General features: G+C 48.3%; 1 protein-coding gene across 2 annotated transcripts in view; it reads right to left on the reverse strand.

The window, feature by feature from the left end:
- Nucleotides 1-17334, reverse strand: part of LOC126518085 (uncharacterized) — a 55098-nt gene extending 37764 nt beyond the window's left edge. Inside the window, exons 1-10 of one of the 2 annotated variants that reach the window (XM_072285587.1) lie at nt 17067-17334; nt 15665-15979; nt 12509-12586; nt 12183-12231; nt 10848-10902; nt 7218-7733; nt 5578-5892; nt 3212-3559; nt 2267-2536; nt 246-482 (exon numbers count right to left, since the gene is read on the reverse strand). In XM_072285587.1, coding sequence (XP_072141688.1) covers nt 246-482; nt 2267-2536; nt 3212-3559; nt 5578-5892; nt 7218-7733; nt 10848-10902; nt 12183-12231; nt 12509-12521 — 1803 coding nt within the window. In that variant the 5' untranslated portion in view covers nt 12522-12586; nt 15665-15979; nt 17067-17334. Of the gene's footprint in view, nt 1-245; nt 483-2266; nt 2537-3211; nt 3560-5577; nt 5893-7217; nt 7734-10847; nt 10903-12182; nt 12232-12508; nt 12587-15664; nt 16960-17066 lie in introns of those variants that run through there. The other variant, XM_072285588.1, reaches the window with a different exon arrangement.
- Nucleotides 17335-17377: the final 43 nt, after the last annotated feature.

Consider the following 17377-nt stretch of genomic DNA (forward strand, 5'->3'; position numbering starts at 1 on the left):
CATTTAGCACAGAAAAAAGGATGCATTTGAAAGAGCTTGCACTATCACTATTTCCGTCGGATGTGTGCTCCGACAGCTTGTTTAAGGCCTAAAGAAATAAAGAGCTTAGTGGTGACCCGGCTCGAATGACTGCTTGTGAAGGGGACATGCTTGACGTCACCTAATGGGCACAATACAAACAACATATGTTCTCCATCTTTCAAGCTGCAAATGACGCGTTGCAGAGAAGTATCAATGCCACTGACCTGCACATTCTCTGTGACTGGTGCTGGTGTCACGGGAACATCGACTGATATGGTGCTATCCTGATTGGACGTAGGGGAGGGCGGAGGTGTCGACTCCGGCATGATTCCGTGCTCCTTGAGCAACTCGGCCAGATTGACCGTGGGCGCTTTGACTGGCTTCTCCGTGGCTGGTGACGCTGTCGTACGTGCCTGCGGCTGCTGCTGGATTGTTGCTGATGTCATGGGTGCCGAGACAGGCTGTGACAAGCAAGAAAAATTATGTCACAATGACTTCATTTGACGCCCAAGTGATGCAGCAGAGTAGTGCAACAGTAGTGCAGGCATCAGTAGGAGCACTCTAACACCAAACCATAGTAAAACAGTGCAATGTTATTTTACGAGCCTTGGGTTGGGGAATTATGCTGTTCCAAGCAGGCCATTCTGCCCACAAAAGCAACAGTTTTAGACTCTCTTTCAACCAGTGGCAGGTAAGTGCAAATTTGAATGGGGACACTTCAAAGTTAAGTTGGGTAGGTTAGTAGAACATCTCTTTAGTGTGTCTCTAATGTCCCGAAGCTAATCCTACATTGTGAGGGCCAGCGTTGCAGAGAGCTTCAGATGAATTTCATACCTTGGTGTTATTTTCTTTAATCTATTACAGCCACATGAAATGCTCAGGCATTACAGTGTGGAGAGTCACATGAACTCATGCACAACAAAGGAAGTGCATATTGTTTGGAATGGCCGTACGGGGTGGCAACGTGCCAGCTATTTCAGCCCGCTACACGTGTTCCAATCCAACTAGACGGGGCGCACACTGCGAATAACCGGCAGCCACGTGGCGCGGGGTCAGCTCAAGAATGTGCTACCCGCCAGCGCCACCCTTGACGGAGCAGAGTTCTACGAAGCCCCCCTGACGTCGGCTCCGGACCTTTACACCTGTGTGTGTGTGCAACACGAGTATGTGAGCACGCCTCCTCCAAAAGGGTGGGTCATCTTCGGTGACGTCGAACGATGACTGGACGAACGTTTCCGTTCGCTTGGAATCAAGGGGGGGACGAGAGCTTATAAGCAGCGATTGCCGGCTGCTAGAGCGTGCTCGTCGTTGTGAGTTGTGTGCTCGTTGTCATGCTCGTCGTAGTGAGCTAAGTGCTCGTTGTCATGCTCGAAATGTACTAGTGAGCTGTGTGCTCGTAAGCTGTTTGCTGTATGCGTCGTCTCGCATGCTCCATTTGGGAGTCACGCTAGACTGTCGAAGCATGTCTCGTTTTAAATGTAAATCCTGCAAATAAATCCTGTTCACCGAGTTCCTCTCTACGACCGTCAACTCCTTCCAATGGTGGCATCGGTGAGATCGTCCAACGACTCCTACATCTGGTTGACAGCGGTGGGATCGTCCGACAACTCTAATAATATACTGACGACCATAATTACAGAAATTATTAAACACTTCAGTAGACCACAACATGGGAATGCAGAATTGGGTAAACAATTCTGTTACATAGAGAGTCACTGCTGCACAGAATTGTTAAACTTTGATATGCGTCAACACTGATCACAAACAAAGCACACACAAGAACACAAACAAACGTTACACAAAAGACATCTAACATTTTACATTTACTGTCCTACAGAATCTCGCAATACGCACTGAAACCCAAGCGCGCAGGTGCTTTTGCATTCTGCTCTCATTCTTTTATTGACTGATCGGTTCAATGTCCCAGAGCCACAGATGGCTCCAGGTTAGTTCTAACTTATAACCATGCAGGGCCCATAAAAATTTGGCCGTCAATGCTGGGAACCAATCCTGCAGCTTCAAGCTCAGCAGCAGAATACCATTCAATGAGCCACAGTGGTGTGTATGTCCTAGTACTTTATAGAAGCAAAAGCACAAAAGGCACTGACCAGATGAAAAGTTAAGTACCATTTCAGAATGCTGCTTGTTCACCACAACATTCACCAACATGAACGCTACCCGACTAGACATGCCAAACTCTTGACTACTATTTTGTACAAGCGACAGCCCCAATGCGAGTTCTCACCACAGGGGCAGGTTGCGGTGGTGCCGGATGCAGCACCGTCGTGGTGGTCATGACTGGATGATGGGTGACAAGGTTGGCAGCGGGCGCGGAGGAAACCATCGTGCCACCTGTCGAGATAAGGGGTGCCGACAGGGCGCCATGATGGTGGTGGTGGTGGTGATGGTGGTGGTCGTGCGCCAGTATCTGTGGCTGGGTGAACGTTGGTATCTGCACCAAGGACTGGTGCTGGTCTGTCTGGAACGCGCCCAGCGTGGGCTGGGCCAGCATGGTCTGCGAGCAACGGCCGACCTTGTCAGATGGATGTTAACTGTGCTGGTGCTTTTTGTTTCTTTGCCTTCTGTTATTTTTTAGCAGCAACTGTTACGCAGTATTTTGGCTGTTCAGCATACAGAGCATCAGGTTTATAAGTATTAGCAGTGCTCATTAATAAGGCCATGAAAATGAGCTTTGAAGTTCTATTCGGAGAATAAACAGGTTAAAGCATGAATCAGGTGCCGTCACAACGCTTTGAGCCCGTTTATGATCACAGTAAAGCTTAGTTGCCGCAGAAGGCTTCCGAGGCCTTGCGTGTGCCAAAACCACAATACCATTATGAGGCAGACCACAGTGGGGGATTTCTGATTAATTTTGGCCACCTGGGTTTCATTAACTTAGCCCTAATCTACGTAGTTACTGTCCCACACAATTTCTGAAGCACTGCACTCTAAAGCAAACAGTCTAATGTGCCAAAGGTTTAGCATCAGCCAAGTCAGGGCATTTTATTTGAATAGTACCCATGAAGTGCCACTAATACAAATGCAGGTACGCACTAATGAGGCTCTGCAATACCAGCCTACAAGAGCTGGCCACACGATATGGCTTGACACTGTGCTGTAATGCCGTTCGGCAAGCGGCACCACAACCAAAGAGCTCACAGCGCCGTCCCTGGGTGTCGATCCCCCTCACCTGTGCGGGCAGCATGGCCTGCAGCTGCTGTAATGTCAGGGGCTGCCCTGGCGCAATGGCAAACGACAGGGGCGACGAGACCATGCGCGGCGCCAGGATAAAGTTGGGCCGCGGCCCCAGGTTCTGCGGGATGACCAGTGTTGGGGTGCCAGGCTGTCCCGGATGGCCCCCGTGGGGCTTGTGCCCTGCCTGGGGACCCAGGGACAGGCCCGTGGCATGGGGTGGCCGCAGGGCCAGCTGGACCCCCTGTATCTGCCCCAGTGAGCCCTGGATCTGACCCAGCGAGCCCTGGATCAGGATGGGGCTTTGGCCCAGGCCCGGAATGTACTGGTTCAGCAGGAAAGTGCCCTGCGTGGGTGGTGCACAACAGTTTGTTCGGTTAGCCTTGAAAAAAGAAAGGTCGGCAAACCTCTTCTGGAAGCACAGGAAAGGCAAGCAACCTCCATTCCCTTGAAAAGATTAGACATCTTCAATCATTAGGTTATATCCTCCGTTATAATTGGTTTAATCTCTTCCAGTGATGCTTCTGTCAGGAACAGGGCAGCTCTACTCTATAATGTGCACATCAACGTAAGTCATTTAAATGTAAGCACAGCCCATCTGAAGTCTGTCATAGCTGAATATGAAAAGTGCAAGAGAAATAACAGATGTAATAGCAAAATTAAAAAGAAATATAGGAAGAAAGAGGTACACGAGAGGTTAAAATCGTCGCTATCACTACACAGGGTGTCCCAGCTATCATGCACCCGGATTTAAAATTATGTGAATGCCATGTAGTCGGACAGAATCAAGGTAATGTTGTTCGCTGTCACTTGAAGATATTATTATTTACTGCATTCTGCCTAATTGTGTAATTAGTCTTAATTAGCTAATCTACTTCTCAAATATAACTCGATTACAAGTGTAAATGAGAAAATTGTAGAACAACATGAAAAACTCCCGATACAGTTTTCTGTTGCTCAATACATGCTACATAAAGCATTTTTCCGAGTGTGAAGGAAGCTTGCGAATACACACAAAATTGCCGTGCGACTGGCTGCTCAAGGCACTTATAATATTTGAGGAGTTATGCGACTAGGTGGAATGGAAAAAATAATCTGAGTATCTCCGAGCAATGGCAGACATTACCTTGGTTCTGTCCAGTTATGTCATTTGCATATCTTCAAATCTTGGTGCACGATAGTTGGGACACCCTGTTATACTCAATTGCATGAATCCTATTAAAGCACATTTAAAAGATAAAAGCATAAAGCAGGTGATATCAGCTGCCACCAGATACATGGCAACAAGTAGCACCTGCTTCTAAAGTGGTCTGTGTGAATGCTCAAAATACACGAATACCTGTTGTCACAACACCATGAACTGCACCTTTCACATAAGACTGACTGCACGACAGGCACGGATTTGTGCCAACTCGGCTCAGAAATTTCTGCCCGCACACGAGCTTGCCTTGTTTCGCCCAGACAATGTATAAGTGAAGATCTAGAACTCGGTGTCATCAAGTCATCGTGCAGGAAGGAGGGAGCATTAAGTCAGGGCAGGCCAGCCTCGGCAAGCAGCCTATTCTTTGAAGACTGTACTTTTCTTCAGGAGCTACGTGTGCCCCGAAGGCATTGTACATGGCTCCTAAATCTTTCAGGGCATTGTTTGGATTGTGGTAGCTTTTAGCGATGCCCTCATCCCAATCGCTTCTCGCCATCCACTCTCCCCCATACTCTCTGCTCGCTTGCTGGCTAGAACTTACCACTTGCCTATCGTGTAGTGAGGGCCTACTTCCTGTGAACGTTTCTTTTATATCCCCCTTCTGTAATGAATTATGGTGGACTGTCAATAAAAATGTCAAAGTTACGTGGTTTAATTCCAAGGCGCTGAAGACTCTAGGGAAAGAAAGACAAGATGGTAGAATGCTGCTTCCTGCATTTTCGAGTGAGCCCTCACAATTACACAGCAATATCAATTGCATCACTGGCTCACAACGCATGCAGAACTTCATTATTGGATGTAAGAATTACAAAAAAAAGAGAAAATCTATTCGTTCACTAGTACTGGCAAAACGCGGCTCGTCAAACATGCAAGTGGTCACTTCAGCAAAGTGGTCGTAATTAGCAGAACTCAGCATGTCGAAGTGAAATTAGGCGACAGTGAATGTGCAAGCAGTCCAATACACACAGATCTCACCGCCTGTAGTTAACTTTTCCTTGCTGCCACTGCACCAAGTGGCAGAGGCAAGTCACGTTCACGAATGTGTACACCACGATTCAAGGGGACTTTTTTTTTTTTTATGGCTAGGCCTCGAAACTGTCACGCGACACTCCCTCCAGAGTCTGTTTTTCCTTCCTCTGTCCGAGTAGTGCCCAGCCACCCACCTGCGCAGCTCCAGCTTGAAACATGCCCGCCTGCGCGGCGCCAGGGTTCCCAATGAGCAGCGGACTCCCCGTGTTGAGCCCCATCGCGGCTCCGCGCTGCACCGTTGTCGCAGGCTGCGGTGCCGGTACAGGCGCGGGCTGCGGTGTGGCCTTGTGCTGTGCCGCCCGGGGAGACTGGGACCGGGTGGTCGCGGTCGCTGCGGGTGTTGTCATGTTGGCACTGCCGCTGGACAGCTTGGGAAGGATCTGTGGCTGCTTCGGCTGGATGAGACGAGGGGCACCTGCTGTGCGGGGGCTGGGACTACCCGATACCACCTGGGGACACGGGTCAGCAGCATAAGCCCACACTCAACCGAACGTGATTAGAATGTTGAATACTTTAATATTGAGCCGTCATTTTCACCATTAATATAAAATGTTAGCAAGTTGCTGCCATTTGATTGCACATTATTGAATTGTTGCTTATTAGAAGTTCAAATGAAGCATTAGGAGCAAATAAGCAGTTTATTTCCACCCTTGGGACTCAATGGTGGATGCTCATGACTGTTGTATAAGAGGAAGCTTTAGCTCGGGCCCAACTCTGACGCGGCCTATTCAAATACTACATGTAAAATGCAGAAACACTTTCTTGAGATAACCTCTGGACAGATTTTAATGAAATTACTTTGCATTTGAGAGAGAAAGTTAAATGTTAGTGACTGTTGGAATAGAAATTTCGATTTAGGGCCTGCATTTTGTTAAAAGAATTTTCAAAAATTCGAAAGTTCGAAAAAAATAGCACAAAGTTTGCTAATTAATAGCTCTGCATCAAGAACAGATATCGCTGTTCTGTAAACGGCAACCATTACATCACTTAAAGCGGACAAATTCAATATGTCAATTTATATCTTATGCGAGTTTGTTACATTGTGTACAAGGGTTCTGCAAAAGTTGTATTTCCATGTTGCTAAATTTTTTCATATTCGTGTGTAACATATCAATTTTGTTCGTTTTAGATGTACTATTAGGTGCAATTCACAGAATTGTGGTATTTTTTATTGCTGAGTCACAGAGATTTAAACTTGATAGTTTCGTTTTCTGAAAATGTGCTATCTTTGCCAATTTTTAATGAAAAGTTGATGACAGTCACTAGATTTCAAGTTTTTTTTTCTTTTAAATGCAGCAAACTTCATCGAATTTGGTGCACTGGTTGCTGAGAAAAACGAATGCTCCTTTTACATGTATTTAGATAGGAGCACCCGAGCTAAAGCCTCCCCTTAACGGGAAAAATCTCGACTCCTTGAGCGACCTAGTGTGCTCCACTGCAGAACTACTTGTGTTTTATGTCTGCTATGGCTGTCAGGATTAAATTTTCGCACACTTGCTCCAATTTATGCTCAATAAGAGACAATGAGAAATATGAAAACATTTGAAAGTCATTTCAAAACTATTTGTATTCGCGCATAGCGACTGTAGTAGACTTCCATTATTTCAACTTTGGTTACGTTGAACCTGATAGTAGGTTTTGGCCGGCACCCATACATTTCTACTGGACAGACACCTACTTAAAATGGACATCACAGATGTGACAAATGTCCTTATAATGAGGCTGGACTGTAAGAGGCACAGCCCAGCCCAGAGGATGGAACAGATCACCGCACCTGCCCGACGTTGGGTCTAGATGGAGGTGCCTGCTGCGGTGCCACGGGCAAAGGGGCAACGGTCGCGGTCGCCTTGGTGGTTGCCGGCGTTGAGGCTGACGACGAGGACAGGGACTGACTCCGCGACACGGCAATGGGGCTCGGCGAAGACCACGAGACGGGAATGGGGGCGGCGGGGAGCGGGGATGCCGAGTGTGGTCGGCTGCTGGCTGGGGAGGAGCGAGTGGAATGTGGCGAGGCACCAGGCAGGCCATTGCTGGCAGCAGCAGTGGCGGCAGGCAGCGGTGGAGCGGGGGGCACCGTCGAGCTGACCAGCAGCTGGGGTGAGGCGGCCGAGACGTCCGAGGTGGCGGCAGTGGTAGTCGCGGAGACGGCGAGGGCAGCGGCCACGGGTTTGTCAGTGCCAGAGCAGCCGTAGCCCATGGAGTCCGGCAGCTCACAGCGGGCTGGCAGGCAGCTGGTGGTGCTGCTCACTTCGTCTCGGCCGAGCAGGACACTTTCGAGCGAGCTCAGCTCCTGGGTCAGCCACGAAGCGCATAATGCCTTGTAAAGCACTCGTTTGCAAATGATTGTGCAAGCAGGTGAATTCGTTAGAGAGTGTCATTAGACACCCTACAAATGACACTGATGGCGAAGTGCACTCACCTTAAGTGACACTACATTTGCCGGTCTGACAGGGGTATTACTTTCATGCGAAGTGCCTGCTGGCATAGTACCTCATTTGCAGCAAGGAGTTTTGATTGCCACAACACCTTCGCAGCACAATGCTGTCAATGAAGTCTACAGTGCTGCAATGCGAGAATACAAAGCTAATAGAAAGCACACCTAGAAGTTCCTCTTCTCACACCACTTTCCTGCTAGATTAGCCAATTTGCACATAATGAGTGGGATGTCACCTGAAGTGAGTGGTTAAAAGTAACAGCTGTGTCCTGCAGGCCACCTTAACAGTATGATGTGGTGAAAGGGTAGCGGTTTGGGCCAGTTGGTATGTCATAATTAGCGAGACCTATAACACTACGCAAAGGGCAAGTACACAATGTTGTCGTCTGTCACATGTACACGGTTGTTTGCTTGGCGCTAGAGCTCTTGCTAATTATGAAGTCGCGAAAGCTTGAGTTGCTTAATGTGCACACTAGATGTCATTAAATGGTGTCATTAGTCATGTGGTGAGATGCACATACGGTTGAACCCCGTAATAACGAAATTGGCGGGGAACGCGAAACGATTAGCTCTCGCGTGAATTTCGTTGCTGGGAAATTAGCACAGATGAGGAATGCGTTGCAATACTAAACTTTACTGTCAAAATTCCAATAGCCTATTTTGGCAAGCTTTGCTCGAGGTGATAGAACCGTGTTACCGACAGAGCAAGATGCGCACTATGTGTTGATCAGCGGTGCCGCCACTACTGCGGAGCGGTATTCTCAGTCTTATCGCTATGGAGATACGATCAGTTTTGCGAGATACTGCGTACCTCGGCACCGGACGCAGAGCAACAGTGCTCCATGCATGCAGCAGCATTCCTCCGGCGCATGTTGTCGCCCAAGACGCCGATGCGTCCAGTGTCGAGCGTGAAAGTGACCGTGACTCCGATAGCGATCGATCCAAGATTACGGACTCTTTTGCACACATCTATTTTTGGCGACACAGGATGTAGATTTGCACTGAAACCGCATGTGATGCCTGTTGGGTGGCACTGAACCCAGCGTTCTTGAAGCAAGGGACGCATTTTCTCGGACAATCACTCAATCACAGCCGGATGCGTAGCAGCCCATGCTGCGGCCACCATCTCAAGCGCCATAAACAGTCCACGTCAGTGGGATATGGATTTCTTCATTTTTGCTGCGCTTTTCTTACGCAATGTGCTTGGTATGCGAAAGCCGTTGTCGCATATCGGTAGTGACATGCGGCCATGCCACTTCAAGCAGGCGATGAACAAACAAGATGGCGGTCATAACGTGTTCCCAGCACGCACAATCGCTTTCTGTGCTTGGTTGTTTTTGTAAACAAAAATGGCGGTGGGTGTCCATGCAAGCATAATGTGCTCATATTTTACGCAATTTAAGTGCAGAGCAAAGGCTTTTGAGCACTCTTTGGAATCTACCAGTTTTGTGCGAGTAGGTGATATATGGGGTTACACTCCAGCAAATTTCGATGATGCGGGATAGCATTTCAGCTATATTTCACTGTCGAGTGGTACAAAATGCATTAAATCCTATGGGCATTCGCCAGGCATACGAAAATATTTTGTTGTCACAGGAATTTCTTAGTTCTGGGATTTTGTTATTGCAGGTTTCGACTGTAGTAGGTTGAAATTGTGATCTGCAAGAAGATATGCTACTTATTAGTTAAATGTGTGAACAAGTAACTAATAGGCATTTCCCAAGAAGAGTTAATCGCCTCTATTTTTTCTAAAAGCATGTTTGCGATTGAGAGTGAATCCAAGGTGAAAGCAGTTGACGTGAAACAGTGCTGGTACATTTAAGTACCACTGTAGTATCACATCAGCGGAGCGAGCCAGAGGACCACGACATCATGGCGCAATTGCCTCCCGAGTACTGAAACCAAAAGTGGTTCGTAGAGGCAAGTACTATAGTAAATCATTTAAGGTGCTCTGGCGCATGCCAGTACATTGCTCAAGGTTTATGGTGTTTAGATCGTAACACAAAACAATTACAAGGCAAAAATGTTTTGCCAGCATTTCTTTTAACTGCACCGTAGCATTTTTCACATGTCGCCAAGGTGCCCACTTTGTCATGTAACGAGTTTCACATTGGAGAAGAAAAAATATACAGATCCCACGCACTGTGGGAATCGATGAAAGCGAACTTATCTGTGCTGTTTGTATTCAGTGATGATACTTGGCGATAATGTTGACGGCATACAACAGTCTTGAGGTCGTATGCCAGATGTGATGTTATATGTTGCCTTGCCTGCACTACTTGTATTTGTCCACATAGTACACAGGACACCGAGAGATGTCATTCATTCACTCATTCCTTTACCGAAGAGAGCCCAAATGAGCAATGCTTTCTGATGACGCATTTTCTTTCTCCCGTGTCATGTTATGTGAACTGCAATGCGCAGTCGTGTAATGGGTAGTACCCGTTACACGACTGCGTCGGTACGAGATCCGGTTGTACCCATTCCCTGCCTCCTCCCTGGACTGTTTGCTGTTGCGCGTGAGCACAGAGGTAAGCACGGCTGCTCCTGCAATGCTTCTACAAGTGGGGGGGTCACGCCTAATTATGGCATTCAGGGGGCATTGAGATTACACTCTACCAAAACATTCTTGACGTCGCCTACCTCGTCCCCACTTTTATCTACGTGCTGCAGTTCCTGCAATGCGTTTGAGAGGGGTCACAGATGATTCCAGCTATGAAGAGGCTGATGTGGCAACACCCAGAGAGCTCCAGAGGGCATGGTGCAACATGCCACACGATGGAAAGGTCCAAACGAGCTTATCACATTGGCTTTCCTCTCTGCGCCGTTCCTGCCATGTATACGTATGCTCGAGCCACCCCTGACAAGACGTGCAAGGAAGCAGCAGCAGAACAAAAGTCAAAGGAAGAGGCAAAAAAAGAAAAGCTTCGCTTTAAAAAGAAAATAGAGCTACAGGTAAATTTTACTCACCTTCGAAACCTCCTCGTTCTTGTCTTCAAGGAACGACTGCAGGAGCAGGGGGTCGCTGGAGACAGAGAGAGTGAAAAATTTGTCAGCAGTTCAACTGATCAAAGTCCCTCCAAAAAAAGTTAAATAATTGACCGGAATAATGTGTACCTATACTTCTCACTGTGAACATTCCCGCAGTGCAATTGTTTCCGATCTGCAAAGTTTCCCACAAAATTTCTGCTTCGTGTATTACAACTGCAATTTTGTGGATGAAAGGTAACAGGAAATCAGATGATATCTGTGCACTTTCGCACTTCCTGTGCGCAACATACTTATCCTGATCGGGAGAGCAAGCAGTGTGCCATGGCTGTTGGTTGCAGGGATGTGTCGCTCTGCTCTTTCTGTGGTAAATAGATTCAGATCTGGGACGGCTTCCATGTAATACAATTATGTCCTACTTTGTGACATAAAAGCATCCATCTTTGTGTGTTTTCATATGTAACACACTGTTTTTGGTCACAATGCACGCAGTGAGAACAGAACGTCTCGCCTTTGTAATGCTGCCTGCTATGTGAAACATAGTATAGTAGCCGTAACTTAATCACTACACTTAGACTACAGAAATGTGTTTTGATGCACACCACTCAAACAGGAAACACTTGCTCTATTTATAGTACCGTATGTTCATCCTAATTTATTTTGTTTTTGTTTTTTACGCTGTGGTCTCCGTTGGTTCTAAGTTCTAGGGCTGTTCGGGTAGCGACAAGGAAGCTGCCTCGTCTCTGAGGTATGCATTCTCGTTCTGAAGAATGAAATACCAGCTCACTCAACAAACCATCCTCCTGAGATAGAGTGTTATACTCATACTCTAATGGACCTCAGATGAAATCCTAAGGAAAGATATTTTCTAGTGTTTTAACTTGCGAGTATAGCGGATAGCTTGAAAGCAGCATGGAGAGTGTAGAACAGCTGCCGACGCCACAGAATTTCAGTTCACTCAGCCCCACACATACACTCGCAACGCCACACAACGAAATGGTCAATGCGGCACGTCGGCTGTGCAGTGAAATATTACAATGCACTGAAGTGTTTTAAAACTGGTGTCACACAGACGCTATTGGTCGCGATCAAACCCGATATGGATCGAAATTCTCAACTGCTATTGGCTCCCTCAGCTTGCGCAAAGGAGCCAATCATGACCGAGGAATTCGATCCGGATCGGGCTTGATCGCGATCAAAAGTACGACGTGGGACACCCGTACTATGCGACTCTGTCATGGCACAGCATGTTCTACTTTACATTGAAAAATGGAGCTCCGTGGAATTTAATATTGGGTTCAGAGGGATGGCACTCACTTTATAACGTCAAGCAGACATCGGCCCCCATCATCCATTGCAAAGGTGCCTGAAAGAGATGACCCAAGCAACACCGTTAGAGGATTCGATACCAGAATAGTAAGAGAATTGGCAAATAAACAAATCTAGTGTTAGTTTGGCATGACACAGGCAAAAGATACAGCATCGGCAATGGTTAGTGAGGCAGATGGTCGCATCTGTGAAGAGTAGGAAACGAAGGCAAGGCACACAACGAGAGCACACGCACAACTGCTCGCCACAGAATGTGGCGACAGGTGAAAGAAAAAAAAAGCGGAGAAGATAATTCAACAATGAGAGCGTATCACCTGGGTTGAACATTCCGAAAACATGGAATAGGCCATGCAGAACTCTGATTTGCTACTGAGGGCAGATTGGTTGTGGGCCTGGTGTGGGAAGGGAGAAAACAAAACAAAGAAGAAAAAAATGTGGACCACAAGGGGGGAAAAACAAAACAAGAACACATCTTGTCTGTCACACAAACACATACAAACATGACAATGTGCCTACACATGGCTCCGCTTCTTGGCCCACAAGGAATTGGTGATAACGCTTGGCAGAGTAGCACAAAACAGACCAACTTCACCACAAGTATTGGCTTGCAAATTCTGAGGCATAAACTGCTGGTAGTTGTAGCTTTTGGTGTGCGCAGTGGTCCGAAAGCCTTCAAATGTCAAGCAACAAATTTCCTTGTAAGAGCAGAGCCCCATTGGTTAACTTTGTGTTCAAGGAAGTTCCATTGGCTGTGCATAAAATGGTCATTCCCAAATGAACGCACAGCCACAATTTTTTTTACAAAAAGAGGCCCACCAGACAAAAAGATCACGCTGCTGCGAAAGGCGGTAGTTTGACCAATGATATCACTTCAACAATACGACACAATAATGCAACAGCTTATATTCCATTTCATGTATCGGCGACACTTTCTACGGAATACCTACTTCAAGCATAACAACTACAACTTGTTTGGACATAACATGTCTAATCACATGTTTGTGATTTCATATGTGGCGTACTATGCTTTGGTCGCGAGCATAAGCAGTACGCTATGGCCACTGGTTGCAGAAACTTGTCACTCTGCTTATTCGGAAATAAATAGGTTGAGATCTGCAATGCCTTTTACCTAATAATTAAGTTATAGTTTGCGAAATAAATGTGCAAGACGGCAGATCTCTGACTTGTCATTCCAGACTGCCGAAGCTCATCAGTGCATGAAGCAGTCCGCGATAACAATCTGAGAGACCCTTAATGTCACATCGAATTGCACGATGTGTACCTTCATCTTTGTGATCATATGCGACACACAGCTTTTGTTCATGAATATGAGAGGTCTTCCAAGCCTTTGTAGCATTGCCTACTGTGTATGAAACAGAGTGTCTTCAGGGAAGTCAGTGTACCTGCAAGACAGCCGAGGCCACTGGCTTCATGTTGTCAAGAGAAGTCAGGTGAAGTGGTCAATTTTGTGCCTCAATGCCATTGGCTCAATGTAGCACAGAACACAAAGTACTGAATGGCCAAAACACAAAGCACAATCTAAAACAAAGGCTTCAGGGAACCCCTTGAGAAGTTTATGTACAGCTGCGATAATGAATCTATTTTATTAAGAGCATATTAGGTGAGTGTCTAACTGCCGACAACACTGTTTGACTAGCACACTGGCTATAATAAGGCACACAGGGCTGCAGTTTTCACCTGTACATCCCAGAATGCCATAAACAACTTTGCAAGTATTCTCATAAAAAGCAACAGCTCTGCAACGCTTGAAACAACGGCCAAAGGAAGAAACAAGATCGATATTGAGTTCAACAGCGGCTACGTACTTCTCAGATGCGTGAACTGGTTCTATCACACTCTCTTCAGCCCGTCGCGAGATTCAAACACGTTACTATTGCGCCGTGCTCCATCAACATTATACCATAACGCCAAGCACTGCACGATACATTTGAAATGAAATTGAACAATGGCCCCATCTATGCATCAGCAACAAAGCACAGTGCCTGCATACTTCAACCTCAGCGCTTTCTTGAAGTTTGATTAATGCTGTTGTTTTACATATCCTGCCAGCCACTGAGAAGAGATGCATAATGACAGGTTGCTTAATATCACTCAGTTTATGAACTTTCACTACAAAGAAGTTGTATGCTATGGATCAGAACAGTGCTCCAAATTGGGCACGATTGTAAGGTGCCAACAATGGCGATGGTAATTACTTTTTTGTTGTCCCCTTTCAAGAAGAGGCGTTTTCTACTTTCAAATACTACATGCTACATGATTCCACATGCTCTGCAGGATGCGGTTGTTTAGTTCATTCCATAAGTGAACACTTATGTTTCTTGTTCTCATTTAGGCACACCTCAACCCCTCCTGATGTCTTATATAAACTTTGTAAGCTAATGTGAATGTGTAAGTGCCAGGAAGAACAAACCTAATTTTGTGTTGTTATACCGTCGACAGAACAAAAGCATTTTGTTAGGTCATAAAAGATTGATGAGATGGCACCGCTCGGCCGGGAAGGCAGCACAAGAAATGCCAGACGTTAATACTCAGCTGATCAGCTGTATTGCATGTACACACATCATACAGTGCACACACAACGTGCCTGCATCTATAAAATGTTTATTTCTTCAAATACGCGGGTCGTGTATGTGCCCTGTGAGGCGCTGAATTGCCACTTTCACGTGCACAGCTTGTACAATGGATTACCACAAATACATGCTGCAACGTTCGCGAGTGCAACAGGCGGCTCAACGCTAGCAGTGATGCACGGTCGCTTTGCGGCTGGAGCCTGTTTTCTCCAATCCAGTGCACCGATATCGCTTCACAGACTGCGAGAACTCGGCGCACGAACGTATTCGTGCCTGCTAACTGCCGTGCCAGGCATATCGCCGCAGCATCGCGAGCACGCGCTCAAACGCGTACGGTCTGTTTGGCGCGAGCTCAGTGTGACGTATACGTGCGATCACGTTGGTAGCAAACAAAACCGGCAGTGCACACACAAAACGCGCGCGACAGCTACGGCAGCCCCGCTTGAACTCGCGTGCCCCCGGACACACACATGCACGCCGTTCCGCCAAGCAGCTGATCGCGAAGCCATGCTAGCCCTCCGCGTCGGGGGCCAGCGACGCCGTGGATTTTTTTTTCGTCGGAGGTGCGCAAGGGCCCGGAATCGAGTGATCAGCCGTTTTAGCGCAGGGGGCAAAAACAAAGGCCTTCGATGTCGGTACTTCCTCCTCCCCGGGACAGGAGCCCGCTCTTTTTTTTCGTCAGCCGTGTGTCTCTTCGAGGCACGAAGGTCGAGACGGGTGGCGGGAGGGGGGAAGAAAACACCGTGATTTATTTTCGGGGGCTGCCGGCGGGCACGCGAGTCGAGCGTGATGCAAGGGGTTCTCTCGGGACACACACACACACACTCAACACGGGGGAGTACACTCAAGGCGGCGAGCGAGGGAGGGGATGCAATTTACCTCCGTTGGTTGAGACTGGGGCGCGCTACACAGAGCCAACAGCGTCTCGGGCCATCCGAGACGCGCCTGCTTGCCACGGCGTCCCCGGGCGTCCCACACTGAGCACCTCTCTTGCTTTCTGTTGCTCTCTCGTGCGTCGCTGGCGGGCACGTCACTCCGGAGACACCACTTTCGCGGACCACGACGAGCTGGAGCCGTAGCAGCAGCGCCGACGGCGAGCGCCCCTTGCCCTGCCTGAGCAGTCCTCCGACAAGGTGGCCGCCATGTTTGTTATGCTACGCATCTGCTGCTGCCACCGTTGGCCATTGCGTCCGTCTGCGAACCAAACGAGGTCGTCGCGGCGGCGGTCCGGGTTGGCGGTGGTAGAAAGAGGGGAGGAAGACGGGAAATAAAAAAAAAAGAATAAAAAAAATATTTGCGGGGAGGCGGGGGAGGAGATGAGGAAAAACATGGAATTGATTGCAAATTAGTGCAAGTGAAAACCAAACCCGAGGCTCGCATTTGGAAGCTTTTAATAAGTCGACGCCGGCCGTGTGGCCGACGGACGAGCCCGTGCGAAACGACGCCGAGCGATGTGTGTGTGCGAGATTGCCGATACGCATATTCGAGGTGGGTGAGAGGGAAAAGGAACACGGTGGTATCATATGTTGGCGAGAAAACCGTGCGCAAGCTGGTTCATTGATGGATTAGGCCAGGCTACCGTTCTTTCCTGCGAGGGTTTCGCGGTTCAACGGCCTTCGCGAGCACATTTCTTTTTCTCTCGGGAAAAAAAATAAGAAAAGCACGGCCGTTGCGTTGAGCGCCTTACGAACGCGCCAGAACAAACAGTGTGGGACATGAATGAATCATCACGGCGGTAATAAAACTCGAGCGGAGTACGGAGGATGGGCGAATCAAACCCCGCGTCTCCGCCCGAGAGCGGCGCTCGGGCGTTTCTGCGCCGTCGCGTGCCCTTGACGACGAGGCCTGACGGGGCCGATCGCCATTGCCGGGTGGCTTCCGTGCACGGGAGCCCGAGGGAGCTGACAGTGGCGCGGGTCCCATTGGCCTGGCCGCTATTTGAGCCGCGGCAATCGGCCGTGGGAGGTGCGCTAAGGGACAAGGGCAGGCTCCGAGGGCTGTTGAGTTTGATTCGGCCCGTGACCCCCGAGCCACAGTGCGGGCTTTCTTTTTTTTCACCCCCCTCCTTCTCTCCGCTCTGGGGCGCGATTCGAGGAAAACGCCACGGGATGGTCGTCGGGGGCCAGGGGGACTGGCGCGAACGCATCGGCAGCGCGCTGTCGTCTCGGCACGCTAGGATCGCGAGACAACTCTTCTAAACCAAAGCTCGGCTAGTTCGGGTACGCGATGTTTTCCCCCCCGAAAATTTTATCAGCAAAATAATATTCAGAAACACACTCACCCGTCATGTAACATGCCAATATCCGACCGTGCTCTCATTGGCTGGCGCAGAGAAAGCTTCACCCTGTGGTGAAGCTTTGCCGGCGCGCGGTTGGTTGGCAGAGCGCGTGACGTCAGCACAGCATTTGCGTAACGTGGGCTCCTGGGGCACCCTCGCGACGGGGCTGGGCGAAAGCGTAAGAGCACTTTTCCAGCTCTGTTGGAGCCAATTAACGCTTCTTCAAATTGAACTCGTCACAATTTGGCTTTAAAATGATACGCGGAGAAATTATTTTCGTTCGCGATGCCGTTCCGGGTTTTTCAGCTCTCTTT

This window comes from Dermacentor andersoni, chromosome 11, assembly GCF_023375885.2.
Source record: "Dermacentor andersoni chromosome 11, qqDerAnde1_hic_scaffold, whole genome shotgun sequence".
NCBI lineage: Eukaryota > Metazoa > Arthropoda > Arachnida > Ixodida > Ixodidae > Dermacentor > Dermacentor andersoni.